Source organism: Gopherus evgoodei, chromosome 1, assembly GCF_007399415.2.
Source record: "Gopherus evgoodei ecotype Sinaloan lineage chromosome 1, rGopEvg1_v1.p, whole genome shotgun sequence".
NCBI classification, from domain to species: Eukaryota; Metazoa; Chordata; order Testudines; family Testudinidae; genus Gopherus; species Gopherus evgoodei.
The window spans coordinates 36047906-36067136 of NC_044322.1; the positions used below are offsets into that span (position 1 = coordinate 36047906).

Genomic DNA, 19231 nt, shown 5'->3' on the forward strand with positions numbered 1-19231 from the left:
TTTCCACAAGAAAATACCTAAAAATTAATTCTTTGGACAATGTTAGCTTTGGCATTGAATGCTGTTTCATCATGCTTTTCTTAAAGAACTTTTTCACAGTCAGTAACTTTGATTCGCTGAGGTTGGTAGGTCCAAAACATGACTGATTTCTTTTCTACAAAGTTTGGCAATTCTTCTAAAATAAAATGTCAATATTCTTGTGTTTTTAAAATAAGAAGAAAATCCAAACATAGCCTTTCAATACATAGAGGGGCAATCTTTCAATCAGTGGAGTGTAAGTGCACTTCAGTCCTTCTCTTTGAGGTTGTTTATAAGTAGTAAGAAATGTTACACATCATGCTATTAAACTGGAAAATGTTCCTTGACAGCATCATAGAGTAAAACTCTACAATAGGCTAACTTTTTGAGAGAGTCAAACTCAAGAAAGGTCAGACAGTGAAGATGCATAAGAAGTGAATGTCATTGGTTAGAAAGAAATGAGAGGAAGTTTAATTAAGGAGATTAAAGTGTTTGTGATTAGTGGACCACCTGATTTCAAGCCTGACTAATATAGCCAAATGACACAAATTGGCCAAGGGACGTATAATCTGTATGTGAATTGTCTTGACTAACACACTGTAACAACCTTGTAGTCAAAGACCCCAGGTCTGAACTTTGGCAAGTGGATGAAACTTCGTTGACGTTATTGCAGTTTATGTACCTACACATGTGTAGGCTTGGGAGGATTTGATTTTAATTGATAGACATTGGTAAACATCTGTTTTAAGATGATGCACTGAAATAGAAGGAATAGAATGTTGACTGGATAACAGTTGGCAGGATCTCCCTGCAATTTATAAACCTCTTCCTAGCATTGAAAAATCCACACCCCTTGAGCAACACAGCTGTACTGACCAAACCCCCGTGTAGACAGCGCTTTGTCGATTGGAGAGCTTCTCCAGTTGATGTAGCTACCACTTCTCGTGGAAGTGGATTGACTATGCCAATGGGAGAAGCTCACCTGTCCATGTAGTAGCATCTTCATTAAAGTGCTTCAGCAGCTGCTGCAGCTTTTTAAATGTAGACTTGCCCTGAGAACTGCTTGAATCTTAGTACCCTTTGCTTAAAATAAGAACGGCTGTACTGGGTCAGACCAAAGGACCATCTAGCCCAGTATCCTGTCTACCGACAGTGGTCAATGCCTGGTACCCCAGAGGGAGTGAACCTAACAGGCAATGATCAAGTGATCTCTCTCCTGCGATCCATCTCCATCCTCTGATAAACAGAGGCTAGGGACACCATTCCTTACCCATCCTGGCTAATAGCCATTTATGGACTTAACCACTATGAATTTATCCAGTTCTCTTTTAAACGCTTTTGTAGTCCTAGCCTTCACAGCCTCCTCAGGTAAGGAGTTCCACAAGTTGACTGTGCACTGTGTGAAGAATAACTTATTTTTATTTGTTTTAAACCTGCTGCCTATTAATTTCATTTGATGACCCCTAGTTCTTGTATTATGGGAATAAGTAAATAACTTTTCCTTATCCACTTTCTCCACGTCACTCATGATTTTATATACCTCTATCATATCCCCCCTTAGTCTCCTCTTTTCCAAGCTGAAGAGTCCTAGCCTCTTTAATCTTTCCTCGTATGGGGCCCTCTCCAAACCCCTAATCATTTTAGTTGCCCTTTTCTGAACCTTTTCTAGTGCTAGAATATCTTTTTTGAGGTGAGGAGACCACATCTGTATGTAGTATTCGAGATATGGACGTACCATGGATTTATATAAGGACAATTAATATATTCTCAGTCTTATTCTCTATCCCCTTTTTAATGATTCCTAACATCTTGTTTGCTTTTTTGACTGCCTCTGCACACTGCGTGGACATCTTCAGAGAACTATCCACAATGACTCCAAAATCTTTTCCCTGATTTGTTATAGCTAAATTAGCCCCCATCATATTGTATGTATAGTTGGGATTATTTTTCCAGTGTGCATTACTTTACATTTATCCTCATTAAATTTCATTTGCCATTTTGTTGCCCAATCACTTAGTTTTGTGAGATCTTTTTGAAGTTCTTCACAGTCTGCTTTGGTCTTAACTATCTTGAGCAGTTTAGTATCATCTTCAAACTTTGCCATCTCACTGTTTACCCCTTTCTCCAGTTCATTTATGAATAAATTGAATAGGATTGGTCCAAGGACTGACCCTTGGGGAACACCACTAGTTACCCCTCTCCATTCTGAGAATTTACCATTAATTCCTACCCTTTGTTCCCTGTCTTTTAACCAGTTCTCAATCCATGAAAGGACCTTCCCTTTTATCCCATGACAGCTTAATTTACGTAAGAGCCTTTGGTGAGGCACCTTGTCAAAGGCTTTCTGGAAATCTAAGTACACTATGTTCACTGGATCCCCCTTGTCCACATGTTTGTTGACCCCTTCAAAGAACTCTAATAGGTTAGTAAGACACGATTTCCCTTTACAGAAACCATGTTGACTATTGCTCAACAGTTTGTTTTTCTCTGTGTCTGACAATTTTATTCTTAACTATTGTTTCGACTAATTTGCCCGGTACCACCTGCTTTTAATAAACATGTCCATGTATCTGTATAGTATCAACTAAAATGCTCTCCATTACAAACTGTGCCTAGTGTAAAATCTGGACTGTGTACTTTCTGGGAGAGATGACAGCTTCAATTCCCAATTTTTGGCTAGAACACTCCAATAACATAATGAATTTTATCTATCATCCAGGAACAACTAAACTGATATTAGTGCATTGTGTTAGTATTATATGATTGAACTGTTACGTAATAGTGTATTACCCACCCAGAGAACAAATAATTCTAAGTTCTATGAGCTGGACAGCACCTCTTATTCAGAAGGATGACATCACTTAAAAAATTTTTTTTTCTAAACTCTCTCTGCTGGTGTGAAGGAAACAGACTTGTTATCCTGGTTGGTAAGACTTTGGGCTGTGTCGGGGGGTGGGGGAGAAAAGAACTTGTTGTTATATATGTTAGGATCATGAGAGTTTATTTTTCTCTATTTCAGGACATTTCAGCCAAGGGCATCAAGTTAATTGGTATAAGAGGAGTAGACCCTACACTGGAGCACTTGGGATCAACTTACTAAGGTAAACAGGTTGCAGTGGATTTCTGGATGGGTGAGTATTGGGGAAGAATACTCCCCATCCCCCTACCCCCTTTTTTTAAAAAGGTTACTTGCAGAAATCCAAAAGACATTTTTCCAGCCTTGAATAATCTTCTGTTATAAAGTATACAAAGATTTAATGGTATCACACGTGCAAATTCAGGTATGTGTTTGAGTATACTATCATGTAGTTATCTTGATAGTCCTCCCAGTACCTGCAGTAGCACCAATGCACTTCATTTACCAACAGCTGCTGTGAACTTCGTTTCTATTATGTCCTTTCCATTGGCCCTGATTATATATTTAGTCTTTTATAATACATAAAAGCAATTATCCAGGGCTAAATTTTCTTTTGGTGTATTATAAAAATACAATTGTACTCATGCAAGTATCCACAAGAATAAACCCAGCAGCCTCCCAAAACCACAAAAAGACCAGCTGAAAACAAAATGCCACGTGCAAGATGGCACGTAGTGGATGAAGGAACCTGCAGCAGCATCTGATGTTGAGAAGAGAGGAGATAGGAAGTGAATCTCTTAAAACTTTCTAAAGAATATTAGAGTAGGAGCCAGGATCTCAAATGAGCCTCATTTCACTGCTCCCTTGCAGTGGTCAGAGTTGAAGATTGGCAGAGTCAATGTTTTCCTTTCTTCCTTTAGCGTCCAGCTATTCCAAGGCTCTTACCCTCGTTTCCTTCCCCCATCACTCTTCAACTGGGCAGGATCCTGTGATGGGGGGTTATGCTTTCTAATTCAGACTGTGAAGTAGTCTTTGTTAGCCTACACCTTGTGAGCATGAGTCCATGCAAAGCAAGTCCTTTACTAGGCACGTAATTTGTGCATTTGCTGTTGAGATGTTTTCATGCCATTTTAAGAGGAATAAAAATGGACAACTTTAAATATCTGTGCTCTTGATCTTGCCTTGCAGTTGAGCAGAGGCACTGCTATTTGACCTATTGTGCATACAAGAGAGGTGTGGGGTATAGGGATAGGAAATTAAGCCTGAGTAGTAAATGGCAACAAAAAGGTGACAATTGTGCTAAATTCTGTTGATGTTTCCAACATGTATCTTGCTAAACTTAACAGCACGTAGCTGTTCTACTGGCAAAAGTTTTATGAAACTGATAATGGACCTCTGTTCTTACTAGCGTGTTATGATGTGGGAGTGGTATTAGGTAGGATAATGAGTAAAAGTTCTTCTAAAACAGAAGGCAGATAGAAATCTTGAGTTGTCATTAAGATCTAGTTAAGAGAAAATAAATAAGATGACTTTTTAAATGTTATGGAATACGTGGTATTTAAAGAAGTTAAATCTTGTACTTAAATTACTTTTGTTTCTCTTTTAATTACAAAACAGCTTATCTGGAATGGACAGAAGTTCTCTGGGAGGATTAGAACTATCTGAACATACTTCTGGTTTACTAGGAACTACTGCCATGGCAACTGGTCTTGCAAATATAGGAAATTCTTTTGGAGGGCCACCTAATACTCTAGTTTCTAGAACTAATAAGTTCCAAAACTCATCTATAGAAGATGATGATGATGTTGTTTTTATTGAACCTATACAATCTCCACAGACTTCTACATCACTGATATCAGATCAGAGAAGCATTGCATTTATTTCATCAAAAAGTGATGAGCTTCAGGGAAATGATTCCAAAATGCTTCCTCCTTCAAAAGACTTAAGTTCTCAAAAGGGAAGTATAAGCGAGACTATTATTATTGATGATGAAGACGATATTGAAACAAATCAAGGACAAGAGAAGAATACTTCCAGTTTTAATGAGCGAAGACTTCCAGAGTGTAAAAATAGATCCAGCGATATGGAATTCTCAGCTTCCAGTTTTTCAAGAAGTAAGGTAAATGCAGGAATAGGTAATAGTGGTATAACCACAGAACCAGACTCTGAAATTCAGATTGCTAATGTTACCACATTAGAAACAGGTATGAGCTCTGTGAATGATGGTCATTTAGAAAATACTGAAGGGCGTGACATGAACTTAATGATTACACATGTAACATCACTGCAGAATACCAACTTGGGAGATGTGTCTAACGGACTGCAGTCAAGTAATTTTGGTGTTAATATACAAACATACACCCCATCTTTAACTTCACAGACCAAGACTGGTGTAGGACCTTTCAATCCTGGTAGAATGAATGTGGCTGGAGATGTGTTTCAAAATGGAGAATCTGTGACTCATCACAGTCCAGGTAAGTCATACCTTTAAATATTTTGCTAAGCTTATAAAATGTGTAAAATGTGAACAGTCCAAAATATTAATTTGTTTAAATATATACAGTGCAGAGCTACTAAAATACACACATGCACACATACACTCTTAACGTCATACTTTAGAAAAGGAACTTGTTTTGTTTTTTTTTCTGTCATCTCAATCAATGAGGCAAAGTGTATACATAAGTAAACTTGTCTTGCATTAGCAATTAGGAAACAAACTGAATTCCTTCCACCCCACCCCCAATAATTAATACTTTGTGTATAACTACCTAATCTTTCAAAAAGACAATGCACATTTTTATGTGTAACTGATTTGGGATGCATGGAATCCAGCGCGCAGTCAAGGTGACATGTGTGCACCTAGATAATTAGTGCACATTTGTTCATGAACTTAGTATTTGAGCCAAACTTCTGTTTCTGAAGTTCTGTGGCTAGTATTATGCATCAAAGCCATTTTCCCTCAAAGTGGAAAAGCGTTAATTTACAGTTTTGTTGTCCATGCTCTTTTAATAGTATTTGATATGCACAAGGATTAAGTGAGAGACCCTAGAATATTAATCAAATCATGATGATAGCAGCTAGCATTTTAAATTTAAGCACTGTGAAGTATATAATTTTTGTTGGTATGATGTCTGGTACATTTGAGGTCTAACCTGCTTGTGTCTTGTAGGTGTTAAGTATTAATAGTTATATGTGTGTTATCTTTTTGCACTACCGATGCTAAAACTTATATGCTATATGCTGTTGGGGTAATTTGTTTTTGTTTAGGAGAGCGGGAATAGCAGTAAACCTTACTTAGCTAATAAGAAATTCCACTTGAAGCAAAATGGGACAGTTGCAACTGCAGTTTTCTAGCATTCACGTTCTGCAGAATTTAAGCTTTCACCTAAAAGGTGCAGGGGGAGGAGGAGTAACTCAGTGGTTTGAGCATTGGCCTGCTAAGCCCAGGGCTGTGAGTTCAGTCCTTGAGGGGGCCGTTTAGGGATTTGGGGATTGGTCCTGCTTTAAGCAGGGGGTTGGACTAGATGATCTCCTGAGGTACCTTCCAAACCTAATAATCTATGATTCCATGATTTTCTATGGTAAATACTGGAGCTTTAATCTTAAATTATGAAGATGAAGTTCTCTCAGTGTCAGTCAGTGCACTGCTGCCCTATTCAATTAGCCTTGTAGAAAACCATCTCAAATGAAACCAGTAGCAAAGGTATGAATGCCCCTCATTTCCCTATGCAAGTAATAACTTCGGAGACTAGTTGGGATCATTTCAAAGGTGATCTAAAACATTCAGTTGGAATCCAGATGTATTAGAACCTAGCACAATTTGCCAGTATGTTAATTTTAGAATTTTCAGACACATTGGTAGCCTCTATCTAGATCTCAATAAGTATCTTGATAGCAGAGTTCTCTAGTTCATGTATTACCAAAAGTTAGTTTTCAGAGAGTATTAGTACTTTGTATAGAGTACTGTAGTAGCATTAATATAAAACTAAATACTTCTCTCAAAATAAGAGCAAAGGAAATGCTATGTTTCCTGACTAACTTGCAAAATTCATGTCAACTTGACAAGTTGTGTAGTTTGCTGATGGCACCGTCCATTCTTATGAATCAGTTATATCTATTGTAACGAAAAAGCAAAACTTGGATGTTCACCTCAAGTTTTAACTTATTTTTCGAAGAATGCATTCCCGTTTTTGTGAAATTTGCTGGTGATTCTTGATACGCTAAAGACATCAAAATGCATTGTTTTTTGTGACATTACAGGTAGAAGACATGGGAACTTCTGGTACCTGTTAGTGCAGAATAATGCCTTTTGTATGCCTTTCAAAACCAGCGCACGCTTTTGACCAAGACACCAGAAAATTCCTCCTTTTACTGCTGGCCCAGAAGGCTTTTTGTATGTCTGCTAGTTTGATTGACAGGTCAGGTGCATACTGAAAATCTGCAAAATATGGAAACTGGTACACTAGCAGCATGAAGTAGAGTGAGTTCTGGCAGCCTGGATTAATGGGGAAGAGAGGAAACAAGGTTTCTTTGGGATTCAGTGAAGAGGGACAACTATGGGAAGGAAGGTTGGTGCAGAATGGGGTGGGAGCTGAGAGTGTGTTGCAAAAGTCTTTATCTGTTGCACTTTCGAAATGTTGCTTGTCTTCTGGAGGGAATAAAAAAGGTCTTTTCTACGCTTGTGGTCCTTACACATGAAAAGAGCATAGTGAAGGGTAAACAAAAATAGGGAGAAGCGGGAGCAGAAAGGACTACCACAGGTAAAAAGGGGGAGAGACAGAGCAAGCGAAAAAAGGAACAAGACAAGTGAGAGCAGGAGCAAAAGAAGGAGAAATGAGAGGAGGAAGGAGAGAGGAGAGAGCTGTAGTGGAAACTGCTTGTACAGGAGAAGCAACTGAAACATGGTAGGTGTGGATCTCTTATAGGTTTTATTTACAAAAGTAGGGGAAACATTTTCCGAGTAACTTGTTTCTGCTCACCTTTTCATAATTTTTTTTTGCTTTTGGAATGACCCTCCAGTGAATACTTGTCAACATTTTATCTGCCAAGCTAGGCCTGCCTGATCAGAAATCTGTATACTATGAAGCATTTAAATCTTAAGTATAGCTACCAAGGATGTGTTCCCCAACATCCTGTGGTGCAGGGATAGGGTGGAAGAAGTGGATAGAAGAATCTTACATGTTCTCGGATATTACCATCTCCCCTAGTGATTGCTGCTCCTGACTTTCACCACAAGTGAAAACTTGGCACAAAGGATATTCTTTCCAGCTACTGCCGTAGTTTTGCAAATCTTATGTCCAACCCATTGTTGTATTAAGTCCATTGTAACTCTAAAGCAGGATGGTCTTAAGACTTGAAGTAAGTCTATTGTCTCTGGGGAGTAGCCTTTGAAAAAGAATGCTTGAGAGCTATAAACTGTAGCAGTATCAGTCTGAGCACCCAATAAAGCTTGTCACTCCAGGAGGGCATTACAGAAGGCAGACTGTAAAAGAGGATGTTGGGGAGGGGAGAAGAGCAACTCGAAGAAATGGAGACTTGGTGACAACATGGGAATGAACCAAAGAAGGGGAGACACCTTTTTTGTGCTGAGATCAGGCTTTAGGAATGGTTTTGAAGAAGGGAAGGAAGGTGGTGGAATACAGGGAATGATGGAGGAAAAAGCGGTGAGACTCAAGGATGTGAAAAGAGTTGGCAGAGAAGGATAAAGTGAATGGAGTGCAAATATGAGGGAGACAAGAGTGAAATAAAGAATGAAAGACAAAAGAGGAAAAAGCAAGAAGTCCCATTTTAAGATTAGACACTTTTGTTTCTACATTTTATGGTATTTCCCCTGCAGAAAGGAGGGAAGTCCACTTGAAATTTTAAGGTATGGGGGACTCTCAAAGCCTTGTGGAAGGGGCTAGGAGGTGTGAGTGGCAAGTTGGAGTCTCAACCGAAAATGAAGTGTGCAAACCATAGGGCCCATGAAGCATCAGTTAAGTAATGTTGGTGGTATAGTCGCATATACAGGAATCTTTCTGGGCATGTGCTTCCTTGTTCTGGATGGAAAGGAACCAGTGTAGATTCCCATTCCAAACGCACATGAGAAAAGGGAGTGTCAATATTCTGGCTGATTGAGGTATTTTCTAGAAATGTATCTGTCAGTCTAAGGTAGTTGACAAAAAATGGAGTCTACATTTGTATGAGTCTCCTTAAACTGTAAGTACTGTGGTAACATATCTAGATTTGTCAGTGTGGAGCACATTCTTAAAAAAAATTTTTTTTTTAAAATGGTCTGACAGGTCAAAAAGAATGTTTTTGCGCTGCTTCTCCTGTCCTCCCCATAACCCCTCCACTTTGTTAATTGAAGCTTTCTAAGGGTACGTCTACACTACGGGATTATTCCGATTTTACATAAACCGGTTTTATAAAACAGATTGTATAAAGTCGAGTGCATGTGGCCACACTAAGCACATTAATTTGACGGTGTGTGTCCATGGTCCGAGGCTATCGTCGATTTCTGGAGCGTTGCACTGTGGGTAGCTATCCCATAGTTCCCGCAGTCTCCCCCGCCCCTTGGAATTCTGGGTTGAGAGCCCAGTGCCTGATGGGGCAAAAATCATTGTTGCGGGTGGTTCTGGGTACAGCCTCACCCCTCCCTTCGTGAAAGCAGCAGACAACCATTTTGCGCCTTTTTTCCTGGGTGAACTGTGCAAACGCCATAGCACAGCAAGCATGGACCCTGCTCAGATCAATACCGCAATAGTGGACGTTGTAAACACCTCGCGCATTCTTGAGCAGTCTATGCTGAACCGGGACCTGCAAAGCCAGGCAGGGAGGCGGTGGCTACGGCAGCGCAGTGATGAGAGTGATGAGGACATGGACACAGAATTATCTCAAACCGCGGGCCTCTGCACTTTGGAGATCCTGCTGGTAATGGGGCAGGTTCTAGCCATTGAACGCCGATTTTGAGCCTGGGAAACAAGCACAGACTGGTGGGACCGCATAGTTTTGCAGGGGTGGGACGATGCCCAGTGGCTACGCAACTTTCGCATGCGTAAGGGCACTTCCATGGAACTTTGTGACTTGCTTTCCCCTGCCCTGAAACGCCATAATACCAAGATGAGAGCAGCCCTCACAGTTGAGAAGCGAATGGCAATAGCCCTCTGGAAGCTTGCAACTCCAGACAGCTACCGGTCAGCCGGGAATCAATTTGGAGTGGGAAAAATCTACTGTGGGGGCTGCTGTGATGCAAGTAGCCAAAGCAATCATTAAGCTGCTGCTAGGAAAGGTTGTGACTCTGGGAAACGTGCAGGTCATAGTGGATGGCTTTGCTGCAATGGGATTCCCTAACTGTGGTGGGGCAATAGATGGAACCCATATCCCTATCTTGGCACTGGAGCACCAGGGCACCCAGTACATAAACCGCAAGGGGTACTTTTCAGTGGTGCTGCAAGCACTAGTGGATCACAAGGGACGTTTCACCAACATCCACGTGGGATGGCCAGGAAGGGTTCATGACGCTCGCGTCTTCAGAAGCACTGCTCTGTTTAAACTGCTGCAGCAAGGGAATTACTTCCCGGACCAGAAAATAACAGTTGAGGATGTTGAAATGCCTATAGTTATCCTGGGGGACCCAGCCTACCCCTTGATGCCATGGCTCATGAAACCATACACAGGCAGCCTGGACAGTGGTCAGGAGTTGTTCAACTACAGGCTGAGCAAGTGCAGGATGGTGGTAGAATGTGCATTTGGCCGTTTATAGGCGCGCTGGCGCACATTTCTAACTTGCTCAGACCTCAGCCAAACCAATGTCCCCTGGTTATTGCTGCTTGCTGTGTGCTCCACAATCTCTGTAAGAGTAAGGGGGAGACCTTTATGGCGGGGTGGGAGACTGAGGCAAATCACTGGCCACTGATTACGCGCAGCCAGAGACCAGGGCGATTAGAAGAGCACACCAGGAAGCGGTGCGCATCAGAGAAGCTTTGAAAACGAGTTTCACCATGGGCCAGGGTATGGTGTGACTGCTGTGTTTGTTTCCCCTTCATGAACACCCCCCCCTTGATTGACTCCTTCCTTGTAAGCAACCCACCCTCCCCCTTTGATTACAGCTTGCTTAAGGAAATAAAGTCTCTATCGTTTAAAAATCATGTATTCATTATTAAAAAGTAATTATAAAAAGAGGCAGAGAATTGACAAGGTATCCTGGGTGTGGTTTGGGAGGAGCATAGGAGGGAAGGAAAAGGCCATTAAATACATTTCAATGTAATGACAGCCTTTTTTTTGGACTGTCCACTGGGGTGGAGTGAGCGGGTGCACGAAGCCTTCCCCCAAGTGTTCTTACGCGCCTGGGTGAGGAAGATATGGAACATGGTGAGTGGTGAGAGTGGTTCCACAGGGGCTGCAGCGGCACTCTGTGACCCCGCTGCTCTTCCTGAAGATCCACCAGACGTCAGAGGATATCAGTTTGATCATGCAGCAGCTCCAGCGTTGCATCCCGCCACCGCTGATCTTCCTGTCTACACCTCTGATCTTCCTACTGCCACCTCTCATCTCCTATCCTCATGTTCGTCCCTTCTATCCTCACGTTGGTCCCTCCTGTCCTCACGTTCATTGGCATCTTTCCTGTACTTTGCTACCACGTCCTTCCAGTCATTCAGATGAGCTCTTTCATTGCGGGTTACTTCCATGATTTCTGAGAACATTTCATCTCGCGTCTTCTTTTTCCTCTGCCTTATCTGAGAGAGCCTTCGGGATGGAGTAGGGAGGCTTGAAAAATGTGCAGCTGCATGAGGGAGGGAAAAAAGGGAGAGAAGTATTTAAAAAGATACATTTTACAGAACAATGCTTATACTCTTTCACAGTGAACAACACTATTCACCTTACATAGCACATGTGATTTCACTATAAGGTCGCATTTTACATCTTAATATTGAGTGCCTGCGGCTCTGGTGTTACAGATATCACAGACGCAGGTCCGGGCTTCAGAATTCAGCTTGCATGTGGCCATGGTAAGCCATTGTCTTTCGGCTTCTCCAGCCTTCATATACACAGTGCCCTCTGATGCTTCTTTCCTGTTAACATGCAGCAGCAGAAGCCAACCCCCCTCATCCAATTCTCTAGGATGATTGCTTTACCCCTCCCCCCACCGCATGGCTGGTATCATGGAAGATCACTGCTAATCACCCCCCTTTTCGCCCCCCACCGCGTGGCTGGTAGCTGGGACGATTCCTGCTAGCCAAACGCAAAAAAAGCTTAGTGCTATCCTTCCTCCCCTCCCCCTGCTTGGCTACGTGCAAGGAAGGATTTCTTTTAAGCAACAGCCCAGTAGGAAAATGGCCATCTCTGTCCCCTTAATTAAATTCCTGAATTTCAACCAGGTTATCATGAATATTATCACTCTGCTGAGGATAACAGAGCGAGATAAAGAACGGATGTTTCTTGAATGCCAGCAATCACCGGGACCATACGCAGCTATGCTTTGTCATGCAATGATACCCGATTACTTGCTACATGCATGGCGTGGTAAAGTGTCCTACCATGGTGGACGGAACAAGGCTGCCTTACGCAGAAACCTTCTGCAAAGACTTTTGGAGTACCTTCAGGAGCGCTTCATGGAGATGTCCCTGGAGGATTTCCGCTCCATCCTCAGACATGTTAACAAACTTTTCCAGTAACTTTACTGGCCGCGAATGCATCCCAAGCCCTCATGGCAAATCAATCATTAAAAAACGCTTGCTTTTAAACCATGTTTTATATTTACAAAGGCACACTCACCAGAGGTCGCTTCCAGGGCTTCGCTGTCTGGGCTAGTGGCTTGGGAGGGCTGGGAGGGTAATTCTGTCCGAGTCAGAAAAAGTTCCGGCTTTTGGGGCTAACGGAGTGCTGTGTGCTTGCTGCAAGGTCGTCGTCCTCTTCCTCCTCCTCCTCATCTTCCCCCTCCGCAGAATCCTCAGCCATGGTTGAGATTACAACCCCCACCTCGGAATCCACGGACAGGGGTTGGGTAGTGGCGCAGCCCCCTAAAATTGCATGCAGCTCAGCGTAGAAGCAGCATGTTTTCGGCCCTGACCCGGACCTTCTGTTTGCTGCTTTGGTTTTCTGGTAGGCTTGTCTGAGCTCCTTAACTTTCACTCTGCACTGCACTGAGTCCCTCGTGTGGGCTTTGGCCATCATAACCTTGGACATTTTTTCATTTCGTCTTTTGGAACGGAGTTCTGTTAGCACTGAATCCTCTCCCCATATAGCGATCAGATCCAGTACCTCCCGTGCGGTCCATGCTGGAGCTCTTTTTCGATTCTCAGGAGACTGCATTGCTACCTGTGCTGATGAGCTCTGTATGGTCTCCTGTGCTGATCACAGCTCCATGCTGGCCAAACAGGAAATGAAATTCAAAAGTTCGCGGGGCTTTTCCTGTATACCTGGCCAGTGCATCCGAGTTCAGACTGCTGTCCAGAGCGGTCACAGTGGTGCACTGGGATACCGCCCGGAGGCCAATACCGTCGATTTGCGGCCACACTAACCCTAATCCGGTATGGTAATATCAATTTTAGCGCTACTCCTCTCGTCAGGGAGGAGTCCAGAAACCGATGTAAAGAGCCCTTTATATCGATATAAAGGGCCTCGTAGTGTGGACGGGTGTGGCGTTAAATCAATTTAACACTGCTAAAATCGGTTTAAACGCGTAGTGTAGACCAGCCTCATAGTCAACTTACATTTAATGCATCTTGCATGCCTAGGAAATAGGACATCCATGGCAGCTGTCATGACAGACAACAGGGCAGGCAAACATGCAATCTCAAACAGTAACCTGGATTTCCAAACAAGAACATTAGACTCCTTGGGTATTTAAAGAATAAAGTTTTAGAGTCCTTGAAACTTTTATCCAAGAATTGTGAAGCACACTTAGTAAAGCTTGATCTTTATGGTCTCTTCTTAGAAATAGAGTGCTTTATTAGAAAATACGGCAATCTTTCATTTCATTGATTGATGGATTCCTTAGAAAGCATCAAGAATAGGCTGTAGTAATTTTCACCTAAAAACTGCAGGGATGAAGAATCCAAAATCTTCAGAATTTACACACACTTTTTTTTTCTTTTTTGTTTCTTTATGGCTATTTTGATACCAGCTGTTCTAAGGTGCAATGAGAGTCACTAAAAATGTTTATGTATTTAAACTAACTTGCTGATACTGGACCAAACTATAGAGATGCCACAGAGCTTTTAAGGTCCTGCAGTGCAGTTTGCAGGATGTCAGTGCTTTCAGCCTATATGTTAGGGTAAATGCCACATTAGCTTTAACTTGGGGACCATGGCAAATATATGTTCTCTAAGATGAGATTGTTTATGCATGCTAGGCTCTAGCATTATTTTTATGAAATATTCATTTAGAAGAATGGAATGACAGGATCAAAAGATAAGTTTAGGTGCCCTGAAGTTACTGGTGATAGTTGTCATGTTGTTGGTATTTTAAGTGAAATAAATTGGGTCATTCAAATATAAAGGAAATACACTTATAATTAAATTTTTCATACTTAAAATAATACTTCTTACTCTTGGCATCCTATAGAACTTTCTCCATTGTCAGGGCCTAAAAACTTAGTTGGTCCAAATGGAAGCTTAAATTCTGGAGAAATGCCTAGAAAGAGGGTTTTATAGAAGAATATTTTTGCCAGAACTTTGTCTTCTGAACCTAAGTTAGATATTAAAAATTGAGTTCAGGAGACACAGGGTTGCGATTTTTTTTTTTTTTAGTTCTTTTCCTGTGGGACAAATTAAATTGTGATGGAAACGGCCCTGCAAGATATTAAACTATAAAATGACCAACTGTCTCTGTACTCTGGGATTGTGTTGTCCAGAGCTAGGTGGGAGGAGGGGATGCTCTGAGGCGGTGCTTGGGTACTGCAAGGACTTGGATTGTTAACTTCTAGGTTTATTGTTCCCTACTGAGAAGACCAAAATCTTGAACTCATCAGTTTTTGCTATCCTGCAGATTTCCATTGTTCTGTTTGGTAGCCATTGCATTGAATTAGGTTTAGAGTAAAATAGAAATTGCTTCCTATAGGAACCATAATACAGATAAACGTAATGGTTGGTGTGAATCTGTTTTGTCGTCTTTAATTGTAATACAAAAATTTTTTGGGCCAGAGACTCCGGACTGGGAAAGTACTTCAGAAGTTGCAAATCTGCTATTTTTGTATGTAATACCAGAAGTTTTAAATCAAAATAGTTTTTACCTTATTCTAATCTCTATATAAGTGAATTTTCTATCTACAGAAAATCCAGGGTTTTGCTTTTAAAATAAAAACATGAAAAGTATCTTTGATAACAACCTAAGTCTGATAAACATTTGATTGGTCCAAATTTGTAAACCTCTTCAGTAATATTTTAGAAAATGGAAGTTTCTAATAGATGAAATCTTCAAAATGGAAATTCTGCTTTGACTTCTCTGCTTTGAATTTTTAACTGCAATTGGCACAATTTAATATTTGTCTACAGGTTCTACTCCTGGGGGAATTCTGCACCAGTGCACATGTGCAGAATTAATGTCCCCTGCAGATTTCTTTGTTTCCCTGCAGAAAAATGACTTTCTGACACGGAAGTAGAGCGAAGCTGCAAGAGCAGTCACACACGATTCCCTAGCTGCGCAGGTACATTGTTTCAGGTACCCGGAGCAGCCAGTGGTGACGTAAATCACTGCAGGGCTGGAGACACCTCAGCCAGTGCTCCTACCCAGAGGAAGGATTAGCTGCTAGTCCTGGCTGGGCTGGAGGCAGGAGAGGACGGGACTTCCTCTTCCCCTGCAAGGAGTGGCTGTGGCTGTGTTAGACCCATCCCCAGAAACCTCCCCAGTTGCGGAAGTTCAGCATTCTCCCCCCCAGCTTCCTGCCCCCATTGCTCCTGAGCTGCAGGGAGAGGGGTCACTGTATGAGGAGCTGCTCCACCATCCCCCTAACCCCCGCCAAGCCTCACCCCGTACACCCAGAACCCTCCTAGCCCTGCATACTCAAACCCCACCCCACTGAACTTCAGCCCTTGCATTTGGAGCCCCTCGCCTCCAAACCCCCAGCCCCCACTGAGCTCCCTGCACTCAAACCTCCACCCTGATAAGCCCCATGCTCTGCACCGCCCTGAGCCCCCTGCATCGAGATCCATTTCCCCATCAAACTTCCCTGCAGAGACCCTCACAACCAAACCCCTCTGCTGAGCCCCAGCAACTTTCACTTGGAAGCCCCTCCAGAGTCCCATTGCCCCTGCACCTGGAATCCCCTCAACAAGCCTTTGTGCATCCAAATCCCCCCACACCTAGACCCCACACTGAGCTACCTGCATTCAGATTGTCCCACACAGAATCCTCTCCTCTCCCCTCCCCTCCCTGCCCCCGGATCTCCCCACACTGAGTCCCTCTACACTTGGCTCCTGCCTGGTTGAGTCTGCCTGCCCCACACCTAGTGTGCCTGGCGCAGAGCCCCAGGGTTTTTCTGGGGCAGGCCGAGGTCTTGTGCTGTGTCAGGATCAGGTGCAGCCTCACCACTGAGTCCATGTCCCGAGGGTGAGGAGTCTGCAGGGTGATCCCCATCTTCGCACAGACAGTGGCCTGTGCTCCCCACTGCCATGCTGGAGCCTCTGCATTTATTCATTGACAAATAAAACATGCAGAATTTTAAAATGTATGCAGAATTTTAAGTTTTTGGCACAGAATGCCCTCAGGAGTAAGGTTCAAATGCCAATTTGCACACAAACTACAGGTGTGTTAATCACTCTGGTGTCTCCAGGCCTAGGAAATGGGCACCTTGAGATGCTCCCCTGTTTGGGATTTCCTGTGATTGCAGAGAACAATGCCATTGATCTAAATATACTGACTGATCGTGTTCTTTAAATTTTTACATATACCTCCAAGATAACCAATTCCTCCTCTTAGGATAATTTGCTAACAAAAGTGTTTAATATAATCAGATCTATTTGTATATTGAAAGAGGTCTATTCACTTAATTTTCCATGTATTTTGTATTTTTAAGATTCCTGGATATCCCAGTCAGCTTCATTCCCTAGAAACCAGAAACAACCAGGTGTGGATTCCTTGTCACCAGTGGCCTCACTTCCTAAACAGATTTTTCAGCCGTCTGCACAACAACAACCTTCTAAACAGGTTAAAGTCACATGTGCAAATTGCAAAAAGCCCTTGCAGAAGGGACAGACTGCATATCAGCGCAAAGGATCAGCTCATCTGTTTTGTTCCACTGCCTGCCTTTCATCATTCTCGCATAAACCCGCTCCAAAGAAACTCTGTGTTATGTGCAAAAAGTAAGGGATATTTTATTCTTGTTCCCTTAATACTTACATGCAAAAATATGTGCTTTATGATTGTTAAGGAGCATTCTTCTTCGAGAGAGTGCTTATGTGTATTCCACAATAGATGTGTGTGCTCGCCATGTGCACTGGTGCCGGAAGTTTTTCCCCTAGCAGTACCCGTAGGGGAGTGCCTTAGTAATCCCTGGAGTGGCACTTCCATGGCATGGTATAAGGGGTGCTGCGCTGCCAGTGAAGATGCTTCGTAACTGCTCTGCTCCAGCTGTGCCGTAGCTTGTCCCCAAAACTGCTTGCTTGTTCAGTGTATGGCACCTGTAGTTAGCTTAGCTTAGGTTAGCTAGAGCGCCCAGGCCAGAGCATGCTCTGTGCCCCGGGTTTTAAGTCATGCAGCACTTGTAGGTGACATATGCCAGTGAGTGATCTGCACGTGGACTGTTTACTCTGTTTGGGGGAAACGCATCTTAGTGATTGCTGCAAGATTTGCAAGTCATTTAAGACTCAGACCAAGAGAGAAAGGGACATCAGGCTCCGGGCTATTCTGATGGAGTCAGTGCTGACCCTGGCTCTGACGCATTGCTCTGAGTCAGCACTGGGCACTGCGGTGTTGGTGTGCGGCGACCCTTCGGCGTCATTGACTAGTTGGCATGGCCCATGGACGGGGAGTGGTGCCAAGAAGATTAGGAAGAGGCCTTCTTTGCCTCATCACTGGAGTAAACCTGAGACAGAGACTAAACCCATGTTAGGTAGTCCTTGATCCCCACCGGCCTCTAGGCCTCTGACTCAACTCGAGCAGAGCAGCCAGGCCCATTTGAAGCAGGCCTCCCCAGATGTCCGGATGCCCTCCACACAACGACCTGCAGGCGGCCCAGGATGTAATGTCCATGCCAGTACCAGGAGCACCGCCGATGTTGGCCCCATGCTCCAGAGGCAACCTGCCGCCGGGATCGCTGCAGTCACCCCCAGCTCGGTACTGGTCTTGGTCAAGGGAACGTTCCCGACGCCGTTCCCCACCTAGCATCTGTTCAGGGCAAAGTCCACGTGGATCCCTCTTGATGCTCACCAGGCTGTCTGGTTGAGTTCCATTTGACCGAGACTCTTGGCACCGCTCCGCCTCAAGGAGAAAACACCGACCGGACCAAGGCAGACAATGCCAGAGGTCCTCGTCTTGGAGGGGCTATTGCAGCCGGTCACGGCACAAACGTTGATGTCGTTCCCGTTCATCATCCTGCTCCAAGGTCCCGCCACGGCACCACCTCTGCAGCCCTGGGCATTGATTTCCGGAGCTGATCGCGGAGCATCTGTTACCTACAGTACCGGTCCTCCATGTCGGGATTGCAGTCCCATGGTCTGCATTGCTACCAGTGCCACTGCTCCTCCCGATCCAGGGACAGTGGCAGGTTATGTCAATCCAACCTCCCTTTGTAGTTGTCCATCAATGAGCCAGGCCGAACAGCTGGGTCTGCCGGTGCCACAGCAGGTGCAGTGGCATCGGGCTCAATGGTACTGGTGAGCACCATGGCCCCCAGTTGCAGCCCCTGGTGGGGGCTTGCTTGGTGGCTGGAGCCTCAGAAGGACCATCGGCCTCCCTCTTCAGACCTCCGAGGAAGGAGTTGGTGGGACATACATCCTTGGCACTGTGCCCAAAGACTGACCAGGTGGTGGACCCTCCGGTGCCGGTGGTGACACAAGTACCGCACTGGCCTCCTCACCCTCCCCGCATGAGACGATTACAGCCCCACCGTCCCACAGGAGGACTTTAGGGCCCACCGAGAACTCTTAAAAAGGGTGGCGTCAAGCCTCCACCTCCAAGCAGAGGAGATGGAGGAGCCCTCGGGCTCCCTGTTTAATGTACTGTCCTCCTTGGCACTGGGCACAGTGACCTTGCCTCTTCACGAAGGGATGGTGAAAATTTCAAATGCCCTGTGGCAAACCCCGACCTCATTGGTCCCTATCTGTAAGACAGTGGAATGCAAGTATTTTGTATCCGCCAAGGGACATGAATACTTATACATCCACCCTGCTCCTAACTCCCTGGTCATCGAGTCGATCAGCCACAGGGAATGGCAGG

General features: G+C 43.9%; 1 protein-coding gene across 14 annotated transcripts in view; it reads left to right on the plus strand.

Moving 5' to 3' along the window:
* Positions 1 to 19231, plus strand: part of ZMYM2 (zinc finger MYM-type containing 2) — a 197674-nt gene that overhangs the window by 36987 nt on the left and 141456 nt on the right. For 10 of the 14 annotated variants that reach the window (XM_030561497.1, XM_030561477.1, XM_030561576.1 and 7 more), the window contains 3 exons: positions 3038 to 3149; positions 4493 to 5349; positions 16872 to 17157. In XM_030561497.1, coding sequence (XP_030417357.1) covers positions 4503 to 5349; positions 16872 to 17157 — 1133 coding nt within the window. In that variant the 5' untranslated portion in view covers positions 3038 to 3149; positions 4493 to 4502. Of the gene's footprint in view, positions 1 to 3037; positions 3150 to 3239; positions 3300 to 4492; positions 5350 to 16871; positions 17158 to 19231 lie in introns of those variants that run through there. The other 4 variants (XM_030561538.1, XM_030561470.1, XM_030561518.1 and 1 more) reach the window with 4 other exon arrangements.